This window comes from Cucurbita pepo, chromosome LG20, assembly GCF_002806865.2.
Source record: "Cucurbita pepo subsp. pepo cultivar mu-cu-16 chromosome LG20, ASM280686v2, whole genome shotgun sequence".
Taxonomy (NCBI): Eukaryota; Viridiplantae; Streptophyta; class Magnoliopsida; order Cucurbitales; family Cucurbitaceae; genus Cucurbita; species Cucurbita pepo.
The window spans coordinates 6959328-6975249 of record NC_036657.1 but is presented as its reverse complement, the minus strand read 5'-3'; the positions used below and the strand labels follow the sequence as shown (position 1 = coordinate 6975249).

Sequence of the window (15922 nt, the reverse complement as noted above, 5' to 3'; positions counted from 1 at the left end):
GACAGCTAGAGGTAGTCTTACAAATGGTATTAGAGCTAGACATTCGACGATATGCCAACGATGATAGTAGACCTCAAGAGGATGAACGGTGAGATCCCATATTGGTTGAATAACCTCTCCCGAATACTCGCATTTTAAAAATCCGAGGTTGACGACGATACGTAATAGACCAAACCGGACAATATCTATTAATGATGGTTCGGACGGTTACATGAAATTACAATTTGAACCATTGACAAAATTAAAAATCATTAATAAAGAATTAACAAGGTAGATATGAGAAGTTTTAATCCACCGTTAATTTTTAAATTAATGACGAAAATTTGAATGATTGAATTAATAATCTGATAATGACACATGTCATCATCACGACCGTTGGATGTAGTTAACTAGTTTAGTCAAATTAGTCAAACTGGGCCATGACAGGTTCATTAAACAATTTGGCCCAAGATCAACCAAGCCCAAATCCAATTTATTGGGCTCAAAGGTCATCCAAGCCCAAGATCAAAACTCTTGAATACTAAAACTTCCAACCGAAATCCAACGGACAAGATCAACAAGTCAAGTTTGCTCGAGAATAAGTGTTCTAGTCCTCGAATCAAAGATACATACGAGACAAAGAATCATAGGATAAATCGAGGTTCATGCATTCCAGACTCGACTCTAGTTCTAACAGCTCATAAACATAATATAAAGTTGTATGCACCCCAACAGTCGAGTTGGATTCACGATTAAAGATTAGTTGGTGAACTCTTCATTAATTTACGGAAGTTTATTTATATCTTATTCAATGGTCGTACATTGTATAGTAAATAGCTATATATGGTAAATGTCATTTATAATAAATGGTCGTACGTAAATAACGGTATATAATAAATGAATATATATAACAGATGGTTGTACATATTTGAAGTCATTAACCTTTAGCTAATATTTATCCTAACATTTTCTCTCTCTGAACGTTGTGTTTATTTAGATTGAGTGTGTGAGTTGTTGTGTTGCCCTAACGTAACATCCCTAAAAAAAATTTTGCCTAAATTAGAGACGTCACCCCATGCATGCCTTTAAGAATATGTACATAAATTTAAAATAAAATATTTTTTAAACGAAGTCATGGACTTACATATTTAATTTAAAACAAGAAAATAAAAATAACATAATGCTAATTGAAAATCAATGCATACTACTACTTTATCTTGACTTCAATGGCTTTTCGAGCATTCACCAGCATCCATGCAGGGGCGCTTTGTCTTTACTTGAAAAATAAGGGTAGCAACGTGATAAGTATCAACATTTGTTGAAAAGTATTATTTTTAATTTAATAAAATATGTAAGGGTAAAATGGTCAATTTGACTTCATCTTTTGTGGAGATTAAGGAGAATCGAGAATAAATCCCGGCCACAAACGACTTTTGTCGGGAGACTATAAATACCCACAATATGTTATGTAAAAAGCAGATTGGTGAATGAATGAAATTGAGATCTCGAATTGAGACGTTTTCCTTAGAAATTCGAGCATTAATTTTGTCATTTATAAGTTTCAAGAAATTCTTGTGGTAGAATTGCATCTTGTTGGGTTTTATGTCCTAAAACTCATAGTTTGTAAACAAAGATATATTCTATTTTCAATAAAGTTATTATTGTTGTTTATTCAGAAAAAATTGTTATTGAATAAAGTGAACTTTACGATCATTAATCTAAATCCAATAAACTAAGAACACTCTGGCTATAGTATGACTACTTGAACTATATGTAGAGACATAAGAGTGGATCAAGTTCAAGTATATAGTCAAAATGATCTATAGTATAAGGATAAGGCTGAGTACCTTATTCTGGGGACACTATGGATGCGGCCCACTTTTGTATATGATATAAACAATGCGATCACTAAATTGTGCATGTGGAGACATGTGAGTGGGGGCGTCCTATGCAATGAGTATTGCATAAGATCGGACCATGAAGAAAACCACTCTCACTTTATAAAGTCGTTTACTGTTGAGACTGATTTTCTTTTCATTCGATAACCTAGGTAACTCGGTTTTAATCCTGAGCTAACCATGAACTCCTGTTTATTCGGAATTATCCTTAGATTTGCATGGGTGAGAGTGGCTCTAGTTCGCCGACTCAACAGGCCTCCCATTTCAGGGGTAAGACTGGGTGAATGGCTGGGGACGTGGGGTGCAAGACGGAATTCACTCCTACCCACTTTTAGGGATAGAAGAAAGGTAGTTCCCTTAAGCACTGACTCCAGGTCTTGAACAAGGGGCCCCACCCTCTCATTGGCCTGAGAGGGATTCGGTTTACTGGTTGGACCACAAACCAATTGTTTATTAGAGGATCAGTGAGACATAAGGAACAAGAAGTAACTTCAGGGGTAAAACGGTAAATTGACCCAGCTCTAGTTACGAACAACCTGTGAAGGATCGACTTACTAATCATGGTTATATCAGATGGACAGAAATATATCTATAGTGAGGGGAGTGCAACTACTAGGCTATAGTGGAGTGTCCTAGTAGTTAACGAATGTTGGTTAACCAGGTTAATGAGTTTAATCGGTTAATCTTGAATCGTTGGAGCCCATGATCTATAGGTCCATTAGGTCCCTCTGCTAGCTCATATCGGACTAAACCATAGAACAGTGTGACGAGTGAGTTCGAAGTGTTCGAATTCAAATTAGGGAATATGCGTTACATATATACGATATATTTAACCGCAATTTTATTTTATTTACGAAATAAACGAAAAGAGAGAATCTGAGATATTTAAATAAGATTTAAATATCTTAATCAATTATGTGTCGGAATTGACTGGGATTGGCATTTGAATTAATATTAAATATTAATTAAATAGTTTAATTAATTATTTAATGTTACTTTAATTTGAAATTCATTATTCAAATTAATTGTTGAATTAAAATGAAGAAAGTCAAAATGTTGACTTTCATCTAATTAAAATGAAGAAAGTCAAAATGTTGACTTTCATCTAATGGAAAAATCATGTTAGTGGAATTTTGAGGTGTCAAAATTTGGTTTAACCAAACTTGCATGTTTGCCAAATAAACCCCACAAGTTTGAGTGGAATTTTGAGTGTCAAAATTTGGTTAACTCAAACATGCATGCTTGCCACATAATCCCAAACATTTGAGTGGAATTTTAAGTGTCAAGATTTGGTGATCTCAAGTTTGCATGAACATGCAAACTTGACTCTTTAAATAGAGTGATCATGATACTTGGAAGGGATTCTTCATCTTGATGAAAAACCTCTCACAAGCACTCTCTTTCACGTATACAAAATCCCTCCCAAGTTTAGTCACTCACCGGATTCCACAATCCCGTTCTAAGGCCGGAGAATAGTGGAGAAGACACTAGTGGTGGTTCGAAATCGGTTCGTGAGGCAAAAGGAGTTTGAACTACAAAAGGTTAGTATTTAAACTCATTAAGTTTTAATACTTATGAACATGCTAGTCATTTACAATAATTGATGTTCTAAAAGTGCCTAAGATCCAAATTGCTTCCGCATGTGTTACATTAACACCATCACATCTAAGCCATTCAATCAAGCCTTGATCAAGTTCGATCATGAAGTGACTCAATTTAGAACAATGTTTCAAATCTTGATTCCAGATCTTCGATCGTAAGAGGTAATCTAATTCTAGCCTTATCTCTTAGTTGATCCAAATTTCATACAAAGAGGTGGTAATTAGTTTGATTCAAGGGTTCTTTCTTCAAAAGCTTGGATCGTTGGGTTGAGTATTAGGGTTGCCTTATCAGCACGTGGCTAGAGTATTTTAAAAAATACTCAGTAAGTCAATTCACTGTTTGGGTTAGTAATGCAATCACTCAACTTCTATGGCCTTTCCAACATTCATTGTTAACCCTCATTCAGATGTAGTCCCAATTCATTCATATACCTTTTTTTTACGAGTGTCACATAAAAAATACAGTAAAAAGAGAATTCTCGTTTTCTTCTAGCCTAAAACTAAGTTTCTTTGCAACTCTATGTCGTTTATGTTGAATCACCACTGAAGCTTGACATGATCAATCTTACCTGCAGAGTGATTCAAATCTCAAACACGTTTTGTTCCGTTAATATATTTGATGAACACGGTAACAGCTCTATAAATGGAAGTATCAAATTTGGTTAAGGAATTGAATGGGTTTTAGGTCATTTTGAAAGCTTTACAAGTCATGGAATTGGCTTAAATAATGCATAGGCAGCTGGCTTTACCTCTTTGGTTGTAACTTTTTTTAAAAAATGTGTGCTTAAGTCATCACCCCACCACTAATATTTCCTTCTTTTACTTCACATAATTGACTTCTTTTTTGGATTTTATTTAATTTAATCAATTTTGTACTTTTTTTTTTATATAAAAAATACTAATAAAAATTATTTAGTAATAGAAATTGCCTCCCCCAATTAATATATCTAACTTCAAATTTAATTAAATTAAATATTATTAAACAACCCTATTTCGGAATAAAAAAACAATTATCAAAACCAAAAGTCAACTTTTTAAAAATAAATAAACACTAAATTAATAAAAAAAAATAAATTTAAATTTTGTATTTTGTTTTAAAATACTCTTAAATTTTGTGAGAAAAATTGTTAGTTTTTTTCAATTTCAAGTTTCATTCATGACGTTTTAGCCCATTATGTATAGTTGTCAACCTCACGATTTTAAAACGCGTATGCTAGACCGGCGTGGGACCTCAAAGTCCACCCCCAATTCATTAAAGAATGATATCGTCCGTTTTAGCCCGTTATGTATCGTTGCCAACCTCACGATTTTAAAAACGCGTCTGTTAGACCAACGTGGGACTTAAAGTCCACCCTCATTGGGAGCCAGAGTCCTCACTGACACACCACCTGATTTCTAGATTTGTATCATTTGTAACAACCCAAGCTCATCGCTGTTAGATATTATCTGTTTGAGCCGGTTGTGTTTATCATTGTCAGTCTCATTGCATCTGTTGGGGTGAGGCTTTGACACGTTTATAAGTAATGATTCGTTCTTCTCTTCCACCAACGTGGGATCTGAAATAAATTACCAATAAAATATATTTTTTTAATTTTTTTTTTTTTTTGTCGAAAAATTTCAAAATTCAAAGATACTTTATTTTTATTAATTTAGCATAAATTCTTTAACCTAGACACAATTATTTATTTATTTAATAAAATAATAGGAATAATATAAAAGATATGCAATCAAGGAACTATAAATAATTTGGCCACGTGTCACCCTTGAAAGCCACAATTGAATTAAAATTTGATGACTCAAAAACCATAATTTAAAAGTCAAATGCAAATGGGAAGCAGCCATTTTGACAAATGTAACCATTTTTGTGGAGACGTGTAGTTTTGGGGTATTCTAAACCCCAATTATTTTAAACTATTCAAAATCCACCCATTCCACGTGTCACATTCTCTCTCCCTCTCCTAATATCAATTTTCAATTTTATAAATATAAAAAAAAATGTATCCATAAAATATAAAGGTATTTTTTACATTTTTTTAAGTTTAAATGTATTATTGAAATTTTTAATAATTTAAGGGTATTTTTGAAATCAAGTACGTGTTTTTATTAATTTACCCTAAATTTTATATAAATTAATATAATATTTATATTTATATTAAGATTAATATATGATATTTTTGTATGTTATATGGTTATTTAAAAAAAATACTAGAAATATCGATTAATCTTTATATCAATGTCGAACCTAATTAGTACGTCATAAAAAGTCAACAAAATATAACTAAAATGTCAATAAATATTATTAATGTGAATTTAATATTAATTTTGACTTATTTAAGACGTTTGAAATATTTATTTATTTTTAATTTCAATATTTTCTACAAATTATTTATAATTATAATTTTTTTCATAAATATCTATCACATTTTATATTTTTTTTTTCATTTATTTTTTAAAAAATTGGCATCTCAAGATCGGTATTTAAAACGTTGGTTTTAAGTGAATTTGACATAAATATTTTTAAATAAATAAATAATATAAATATAAATATATATTTCATTTTCACAAATATATGATTATTACATTAATTTAGAAAATCATAATAATAATTTAAACGTCCTTTTAGGAGAAGGAAGTGCTTTTCATTGATAAAAGCACGTTCTAGAATTCTTTTTGGCATTTAATTATATTTTTTTCAATATTAAATTTAGCCAATAAATTGTGTATTTAATTTTCAAACTTTTATTTAAATTAAATTAATTTTTAAAAATATTTAAATTTAGGAAACTTATTAAATGTTAAAAAAATAAATAAATAAAGAAAACACAAATTTCAAAATTTTTTAAATTTATAATTTAATTTATTATGCATTAAATTAAAATGATCACGTTACCTACTCCACCCTTATAGAATGTCACTTTTACTCGGGTGTCCATCCATTAGAACACTTTACCTAATAAAAATCAATTTTAAGTATCTATAAATTTCTCGGGTAAGACACTATTTCATAGACAAACAGGTCAGAGGCTCGACTTTTCACAAGAACATATTGTAAACCTCACAAATAATAAAAGAATAATACATTTTTTGAAGCGGTTTAAGATATTCGAGAATTAAATTTAAGATGTTGAGAATCTCAGGTACTCCTCTCGATCCGGAGACCAAATTTTTATTTAATATTTTTAATTATTATAATTTAAAATATTATTTCATTTTATAAAAATAAATATGTGAAATTAAATAATCATAAAATCAATTAATAGATTGAGAAACAAAATATTATATTATATAACATTTTTGTATTAATGATTATTGTTAATCATATAAAAGTGATGTTTTTATTAAAATTTAAATTTTATACAAATAATTTGATTAAAAGTTGATAACTTCAATTATTACCTTAATTTTTCTTCTAATTCACTTTACACTAAATATTCCTAATAATATCTCATAGTCTTAACATTTATTTTTTTGAAAAAATAATTTTTATCTTCTCATAATTTTTTTTTAATAAACCCTCGTTTTTTTGTCCATAAGCTCTTTTCGGGTAAGAATTTCAAATGTCTTTTTATACACTGGCGCGGATGATTGCCCCTAAGGCACGAACCAACACCTTCGTCTATCACCTGAATTTTTTGATTCACGACGTTGAGTATTTGCACTTTCGATTTATATTGCCACCTTCATTCTCCTTTTTCTAAAGAAGCCCGCTCATGATCTAGACATTGATTTTGAAAAATTAAATATTTGTCTATATATATAGTCATACCGTGAGTAAAAAATATTCTCGTCTTCAGACCCACTTATCCGTTTAAATGGGAGATATTCCTCTTATTGAGACAAGTCTATATCTATAATTTTAGATTTAATTTTAGAAATATTATTTAAACTTTAAAATTTAAAAATATTTTGTTTTCTCACATAAAATTAAAAAAAAAAATGTAGGGAGGGAGGGTGAAAAGAATAAAGAAAAAAGATTTTCAAAATAAAATAAATAAATAAATAAATAAAACGCGTTGGTAGGTGGGTCCCACCAAAAGATGGACGCTTTCGTGTAATGGGACCCACATAAATTTGACTTCCTCACTTTCGACTTCTTTTGTTTTTTCTTTTATTTATTCCAAATTTCCTTTTTTTGTTTTTTTAATTTCTAGATCTTTTTTTTTTCTATTTATGCTTTACTTACCTCGGGATTGAGAAATCCAACGGTGATCGAGACATCTCCCGTGTACCATACGGGAAAGCGACCACAGAGGATTACTTTCTCCAAACAAGATCCCCTACAAACGAGTCCACTACACCCTCTCCCCTTCTACCCAATCAAAATTGAGAAATTGTTGACTAACCCCAAAACGACAAAATCGAAAGAAAAAAAACCTTAATTCTATATTTTGAAATATTCAGATGGGCCCCACATATTAGATGACGTGGCAAGCTTCTTGAATTAAAAAACCTTCATTTAATGCAACTAACTCCGCAGGTTAAATTTACTCTCCTCGACCACAATTTACGAAATAGCCCCCATGTGTTACACGTGGCTTGTTATTACAGGTTAAAGCTGTGGAAAAAAATAATCCGGTTTACAGCATATTAGCACCCAGGAATATGTATTTTATATATTTATAAAAAAAACAAAATTAATATTGCTCTAAAATCCGAATTTCCAGACCCCTCTCTCTCTCTCTCTCTCTCTCTCTCTCTCTCTCTCATTCCATTTTTTCCGATTCTAATTCTCTCGCTATTTTCTCCCGTTGTCTTCGGATTTCCGGCGGTGAGGTTTTTTATTTCGTTGATTGTGTTTGTTTTTGTTGTCGGCTCTGTTTTTAGAGCTCAGAAACAGAGGGAAGAGTGGCAGAGGAGCGGCGGAGGAGCGGCGGAGGTAGAGCTCTAATCTGTAATGGGTTGCTTTTGTTGCTTCGGTTCATCGAGCAAGAAACCGGAGAAAATCGAACAAAACAACCCTAACACCTTCAATTCCAAAACTCACAAGCCCGATGATCGAACGCCTTCAGGTGATTTTCCCTAATTTCTCCAAGAATATCTCAAATGGGCGAAATCGGCTCTGTTTGACCTTCTTGATTTTGGTTTGTCTTTTTGTTTTTTAAAAATTTTATTCAACTTGTTGTCGTCTTGTCGGACTTCCTGTCGAACATTTTAATATAATTTGTGATATTCCTTTTCATTTCTTGGTTTCTTTATTTGATTAAGGTGAAGTGAATTAAGTACAGAGTTCTGTTTCTTATTGTTCTTTTGTTGTGGGTTTTTACAGATAAACCCAAAGTAAATTCAAGTTTAGCAGTGAAAAGGGATTCTGATGTGAAGGTTGTTGTGTCTAAAGATGATCAATTAGCTTTAGATGTTAAGAAATTGAATTTGAAAGATGAAGTTTCTGAGGATGGAGAAACCAATGGCCGTGCTAAGACTTTTACATTTGAAGAACTTAAGGCTGCAACAGGTAATTTCAGGTCAGATTGCTTCTTGGGTGAAGGAGGATTTGGCAAAGTTTATAAAGGGTACTTGCAGCAAGTTAGTGAGGTCAGTGTACTGAGTTTAACTGAATCGTTTTTCATTTCTGGAGCTCTTATTTGTAAATATAAAACAATAATTCAAACGAAAAACAATTGAAAACGCTCAAGTTCACCTCTAGTAGATATTGTTTTGTTTGGGCTTACCCTTTCGGACATCCCTTCAAGCGAGAGAGAGGTTTCTACACCCTTATAAAGAATGTGTCGTTCCCCTCTTCAACTGATGTGGGATGTCACAATCCACTCCTCTTTTGAAGCCCAGTGTCATCACTATCACTTGTTCCCTTCAGGGCCAACGTCCTTGCTGGCAAATCGATGTGGGATCTCACAATCCACCCGCCTTTAGAGCCCAGTGTCCTCACTGTTACTCGTTCCCTTCTCCAGCGTCCTTTGTGTACTCACTGTCACTTGTTCCCTTTGGGGCCTAACGTCCTTGCTGGCAAATCGATGTGGGATCTCACAATTCACCCCCCTTCGGAGCCTAGCGTCCTCATTGTTACTCGTTCCCTTCTCCAGCATCCTCAGTGTACTCACCGTCACTCGTTCCCTTCAGGGTCCAATGTCCTTGTTGGCAAATCGATTTGGGATCTTACAATCCACCCCCCATCGGAGCCTAGTGTCGTCACTGTCACTTGTTCCCTTCTCCAGCGTACTCAGCGTACTCACTGTCACTCGTTCCCTTCGGGGCCCAATGTCCTTGCTGGCAAATTGTCTTGTGTCCACCCCCCCTTTGGAGCTCAACCTCCTCGCTAGCACATCCCCCGATGTCTGGCTCTGATATCATTTGTAACAGCCCAAGCCTACTATCAGCAAATATTGTCCTTTTTGGGCTTTCCCCTTCGGGTATCCCTTCAAGGTTTTTAAAACGCATCTGCTAGGAGAGGTTTCTACACCCTTATAAAGAATGTTTCGTTCTCCTCTCCAACCGATGTGGGATCTCATAGTTCTTGTATTCTAAAATTATTAAGCATGCTAGATATTCGTATAGAATATAATGTTCTTTCTCTTTATTTAAGAGAAGTTGTGTGCTTCTACTTGTTTAGTAATCTAACCCGTTTTTTGCTTTGGTCTAGGTTGTCGCAATCAAACAACTCGACCGCAATGGAGTTCAAGGAATTCGGGAGTTTGTTGTGGAAGTCTTGACTTTAAGTTTAGCTGATCACCCTAACCTTGTTAAACTCATTGGCTTTTGTGCTGAAGGGGATCAGAGGCTGTTGGTTTATGAATATATGCCATTGGGATCTTTGGAAAACCATTTACACGGTACGTAATTCGTTGACTCACGACTTATAATCTTATAGCCTACCACCTTTTCCGATTATTTGACATGTACTCCACTCTTTGTAGATCTTCGACCCAGTGTGAAGGTAATTGATTGGAACACAAGAATGAAAATAGCAGCAGGTGCAGCCAAGGGTTTGGAGTATTTGCATGAGAAGATGAAGCCCCCGGTCATCTATCGTGATCTGAAATGCTCGAACATTTTGCTCGGTGAAGGATATCATCCAAAGCTATCTGATTTCGGATTAGCTAAAGTAGGTCCCAGTGGGGATAAAACCCATGTTTCAACCAGGGTTATGGGCACATATGGGTATTGTGCACCAGATTACGCAATGACCGGTCAGCTGACGTTCAAATCAGATATTTACAGCTTTGGTGTTGTTTTATTAGAACTCATCACTGGCAGGAAGGCGATCGATCATTCAAAACCTCATTCGGAACAAAATCTTGTCGCTTGGGTACGATGGCTCACCTATTTTCTTGTGTATTCTAGTTCAACTTATATGATTGTCATTGTAGATTTGTTTCTTCATGAAATTCATGCTAATGATTCACAAAAACAAACATTTGACTGGTTAGGATAATACTTCGAATGTTCTCGTCTAATGCCTGATGAACATCTGTTATAGCACGATACGGAAATGACGGGTGCATCTATTTGTACCATTTATCATCTTCAATTAGTTTGAACATCTGTAAAAGTCGATTATAGATACCACAATGTTGGTCGGTTTTCTTACCTATGGATCTTAGTAGATTCCGAAACATATGGCTTACGATGCATCTGGTATTGCAGGCGCGACCTTTGTTCAGAGACCGGAAGAAGTTCTCACAAATGGTTGATCCAATGCTCCAAGGACATTATCCTGTGAGAGGATTATACCAATCTCTTGCCATAGCAGCAATGTGTGTTCAGGAGCAACCGAACATGCGGCCAGTTATATCCGACGTGGTTACCGCTTTAAACTACCTAGCCTCCCAGAAATACGATCCTCAAACACAACCAAACCATAGCTCCCAAAAGAGACCACCTTCTCCTAAAATGGAACGGGACGATGATAAGAGGCATACTTCGGACGACGACGAGTCAGAGAGAGAGTGAGGCGGGCGAGGATATATCGTGGAACGGACTGGTGAATACTGTTCAGAAACATTCTTATAAAGCGCCTCGTTATCAATTTTTGGGTCATAGATGGTAACAGGTACTTGCTAAGATCCTTTATCTTTCAGTAAATTGAGTCAAAAGCTGAGAATTTGTGCCATTTTTCTGATCTTTTTGCTTTCACGTAATCCTCCAATGTAAATAAATGTGAGCTGAGGTTCTTTTGTATGTAAGATGCCTATGTAGGAACCATGCTCCAAGTTATAATTATAGCCAAAAATTCCTTTCCCATTAATGACTTCAACTTTGCTTCTCTTTTCTTTCTTTGTCTACAATCTATATATATATACTAACATAGGGTGTCTCTGTAAACTCTCTACTGTCAAATTTTCCCTCAAAACTTCACTTTAGTTTTGTTCGATTCGTTCATTTCGACTCTAGAACTTTGATTTCCGTGCTGTTTTTTAGGTAAAACTTCCATTGTTAATGTTCTTAATAGAGTGTGGAGCTTGTTTATGTGAATGGGACCTCTCTTACTGTGAATGACACCTTAAGCCTACTGCTATCTGATATTGTCTGTTTTGGTTTGTTATGTATTGCTGTCAGGTTCATGGTTTTAAAACGTGTATACTAGGGAGAGGTTTCTACACCCTTATAAGAAATGTTTTGTTCATCTCTCCAACCGATGTGGGGTTTTAAAATGCGTCTACTAAGGAGAGGTTTTCACACCCTTATAAGGAATGTTTCGTTCACCTCTCCACCCTGTGTGGGATTTTACCCCTCTGTAATAGCCCAAGCCCACCGCTAGTAGATATTGTCCACTTTGGCTCGTTACATATCGCCGTCAGCCTCATGATTATAAAATGCGTTTATAGGGAGAGGTTTCCACACCCTTATAAGGAATGTTTTGTTCCCCTCTCCAACCGATGTGGGATCTCACCTCTCTGTAATAGCCCAAGCCCACCGATAGTAGATATTGTCCACTTTGGTCCGTTACGTATCGTCATAAGCCTCACGATTTTAAAACGAGTATACTAGGAAAAGGTTTCCACATCCTTTTAAGGAATGTTTTGTTTCCCTCTCCAATTGATGTGGGATCTCACGCTCTCTTACTACGAGCTATCCAAATATATTTTTTCTTCATGGCAACTCCAAAATTCTTTTATTCGGTATATTTGTTTAGATGTCCTTCTATTTCTTAGCAATTCTTTTAAAAGTTTTACTCGGGTCGATTCTCTCTAGAGGTCTCTAGTTATTCTAAAGAACAATCAAGTTCTTAATGTCGTTATGTCGTTGTTGCAGAGTTTCATCGCTTTTCTCCATGGACTCTGCTCGGTCAAAAAAAGAACAAAAAAGTAGAAGAAAAACAAAAGCAAACTACAGGGAAGTACTCGAAATTTAGATTCTATTAGCCCTCTAGTTTCGATTCGTGTTGGAGATTGCTAACCATGAGAAAGCCATCATTAAGGCTAACAAATGATGCTATTATGAGCTTTGATCGTATTCACTTGAGCCTAAATGTCTCTGTAAAATCCTTTAGAAGTTGAGGTATAAAGACATAATTGAACAAAACAAAGTCTTTGATTTTGATGGGTACTTTTCATTGATCAAGATCACCCATTTCAGCTCCACGGCAGCTGCCCACTGATATGTACAATGTGGAGGGTTTATGTGATGGAAGAACTCTGCAACAATCCCTTCTTGGTGACTGCAAATTCAACATAGAAATTATGTGCTTTTAACCCTCGAACGAGGATCGAAGACCGTTAAGATGTAAGATAATAACTTAAACGAACTATCTAACCAAAATTTGAAGACTTACCCTTTGCCATCGATGAGGATCAATCTTTTTCAAGACAATGATAGACTCGATTTTATCAGGTGAACTCATTTTCCAGCGACAATAAGGGTGGCGAGACTTGTCACGAAAATACATACTAATAGTTCTCTTTTTTCCTCGATCGTAACGTGTGTTGCCCATGTAGAATACGAAGGGCTTTTGACAAGGGTGTTTGGTGACAGGTCGAGTGTTGAAAGCATAAGCAGTGTAATCGGCTCTTCTGTACCAGTTGAGAAAGGTTCTGGTGGGCATTTCTAACTCTCTAGGTGAGAGTACACCTCTTAAGATTTGAACCACGTATCCCCAAGAAACAGAAATGGACCAATAACGTTTCTTGTCGTAGCATATTGATTGTTGCATTATGCTCGATGAGTCGAGTCTTACGGCTTGGAATAAGCGTTGAAGGGCTTTGACTCGAGTCATTCGAGGAAAAATTGGTTCAACTACGTCAAGGTGATGAAGGGATAACAATGGAGTCACTGGATGAGCTCCTAAAAGTCCCAATAGATCTCCATATACATCATACTACATAATGCAACACAACAAATAAGTTAAATACAATCACCCTATTATGTTCTTAATGAAATCCTTTTTTTCTTCAATGAAATTTTGAACAAAAAAAACTTATACGAGATTAACTGACAATAATAGTATTCGTAAAACCTGATGAAACCCAGGTTCTCTTGTGAGCGGTACTCCGAGCTCGGCCATACAAGCTTGAATTCTATCATCACTCCCATACAATCCAGGGTACCTACCAATTCAAGTATATATCTCGATAGATAAGAGCGTAAATGTACTACTATTTTCAAAGATCGATCGTACCTTTGAATGCACTGATCTTGCATCTTCTCCAACTCTTGAGCCAACGGATAACTTATAGCAAATCCTCCTCCACCGTACGCCATTGCATAAGAAAAGTAAATATTTTGAACATGGCTCTCGGAAGAGCTCCCAATGTAATAGAATTGCCTATGATCATACTTAGACAAAACCCTCATAACATTCTCCACCATAAAAACCGTGTCATCATCCCCCATCACAAGCCATCTCACATCCTTCATCCCCAACCTTAAAGTCTCCGAAACAACCCTTGAAATCCGCAGGGCAGATCTTTGTCCTTGCCGGTTATGGTACTTGAACTTTGACGTGTCGCCTGAAATCCTAATTGGAGGCAACCCTTCATTCCTCTTAGTATATACTTTCTTATCCAACCAAACAGCCCCTCTAGTTTCCTTTGGCCTCCACCATAACTTTATGTATTCTTTCCTTTTCGACCATAAATTCGACGACCCAGCAATCCCGAAAACGATGTGTTTCAGCTCCGTGTCGTACCGTTGCGACTTCAGAGGAAGAATAGGCTCGATTTTCATTTGTTCTTCTTCCTCTTCATCAAATGGCAAAAACTTGTCGTCGTCGTCATTGTCGTCGTCGTTGTCGTTGTCGTTGTCGTTGTCGTTGATGTTGTTGGTTGAAGAGATGTTGGTGAGCGTTCGTATATGTTCTTCGGTCGAGGAGTCTACGGCCGTCGGACATTCTTCGTGGCGCTCGAGGACGAGAATGTTGGCGGAGTACAAGAGGTAGAGAATGAAGACAAAGAGGAAGATCCAAAGAGGAGTGCTTCTATGTCCTGGAAAAGTTGTGGAACGTTGTTGTAGGGGAGTGGTACGAGACCAAGGGGAAGACACAGATTTCTTTTCAGGATCTTCAAGTTTGTTCTTGTTTCCCATAGTTGTGGAGAGGTACGAGGATGTTGGATCATCAATTTGTTTAATTGGGATCCTAAGAGAGATTAGGAGAAGATTAAGGGAGTGATTTGTGGGACTTGGTAATGAGAACAGACCCGATTTTGGATGCTAATAACATGGGAAGGAATTGTTTTGGGTCAATAATAGCATAGGTATAATTTGGCTGGAATTATTTTTTTTTATTTTTTTAATAGTTTTAACCCTAAATTAATAAAAATACATGTGGACTTTGCATGTTTTCTAAAAAATACTCTTAGGGTAAGTGACCAACCGGTAAGTCGGTGTTTTCAGCTTTGCGGTTAACGAATATGGGAATAAGTTTGTTACTATGGGGGAGATTTGTCTTTCCCACCCCACACTATCTCGAAACAGTGGATTAATTTCATTCTTCTTTATTTCCTCCTGCTCATAAGAAATAACTGATGTTGGTTCGTAAGCAGAAATAACGGTTGTTAATTCAAAAGCAGAAATAACTGTTGTTGGTTGTTGGTTGTTGGTTCGTAAGCAGAAATAACTGTTGTTAGTTCGTAAGCAGAAATAACTGTTGTTGGTTGCAGAAATAACTGTTGTTGGTTAAGACGATGCGATTCTGGTGTCTCGTCACTTTGACCCTCTATTCCCATCTCTTGTTCTTCATGGTTTAAAAATTAATCGAGTATCTATGTCAAGAAATGGAAGAGAAAAACTTTCTTTTATGAAACTGTTAATGTTTTGTTTCAAAGGTTGAACTTTTAAAATTTTCTTAATTTTTAAACCTTTAATAAAGACAACATATAAAGTATAGACAGACGGTTTTTATCCATATATTAACGATTAATTTTTTTTTAAAAAAAATGGTATTAATGCTACTTTTAAAATTTCATGATTACATTGGAAAAAACGGATCTTTGCTCTACCAAATTGTACAAACAAGCCCTATTATGAATAGAATGTTGCAAGTCGAACATGTAC

General features: G+C 35.2%; 2 protein-coding genes across 4 annotated transcripts; one reads left to right on the top strand and one right to left on the bottom strand.

The window, feature by feature from the left end:
• The first annotated feature begins 8137 nt into the window (after positions 1-8137).
• Positions 8138-13099, top strand: LOC111783160 (probable serine/threonine-protein kinase PBL5). 3 transcript variants are annotated; one of them, XR_002813300.1, is made up of 6 exons: positions 8138-8487; positions 8745-9010; positions 10074-10263; positions 10348-10739; positions 11078-11483; positions 13010-13099. XR_002813300.1 is itself a non-coding variant. In XM_023664059.1 (5 exons), exons 1-5 carry the CDS (start codon positions 8373-8375, stop codon positions 11381-11383), a joined length of 1269 nt encoding a protein of 422 aa, XP_023519827.1. In that variant the 5' UTR covers positions 8138-8372; the 3' UTR covers positions 11384-11692. The 3 variants fall into 3 exon arrangements, 1 of the variants encoding a protein (XP_023519827.1); XR_002813299.1 differs by lacking the exon at positions 13010-13099 and adding an exon at positions 12686-12893; XM_023664059.1 differs by lacking the exon at positions 13010-13099 and having other exon boundaries at positions 11078-11692.
• On the bottom strand, positions 12981-14953 carry LOC111782793. The gene is made up of 4 exons (XM_023663592.1): positions 14049-14953; positions 13887-13977; positions 13206-13748; positions 12981-13091 (listed from the first exon to the last, which is right to left on the bottom strand). Exons 1-4 carry the CDS (start codon positions 14951-14953, stop codon positions 12984-12986), a joined length of 1647 nt encoding a protein of 548 aa, XP_023519360.1. The 3' UTR covers positions 12981-12983.
• Positions 14954-15922: the final 969 nt, after the last annotated feature.

Coding starts and splice junctions, on each gene's coding strand:
- LOC111783160 (XM_023664059.1), top strand. CDS start 8,373: ATGGGTTGCTTTTGTTGCTTCGGTTCATCGAGCAAGAAACCGGAGAAA. Junction 8,488..8,744: donor CGATGATCGAACGCCTTCAG/GTGATTTTCCCT, acceptor GGGTTTTTACAG/ATAAACCCAAAGTAAATTCA. Junction 10,740..11,077: donor AACAAAATCTTGTCGCTTGG/GTACGATGGCTC, acceptor CTGGTATTGCAG/GCGCGACCTTTGTTCAGAGA.
- LOC111782793 (XM_023663592.1), bottom strand. CDS start 14,953: ATGGGAAACAAGAACAAACTTGAAGATCCTGAAAAGAAATCTGTGTCT. Junction 13,978..14,048: donor CAAGATCAGTGCATTCAAAG/GTACGATCGATC, acceptor TTGAATTGGTAG/GTACCCTGGATTGTATGGGA. Junction 13,749..13,886: donor GAGAACCTGGGTTTCATCAG/GTTTTACGAATA, acceptor TGCATTATGTAG/TATGATGTATATGGAGATCT.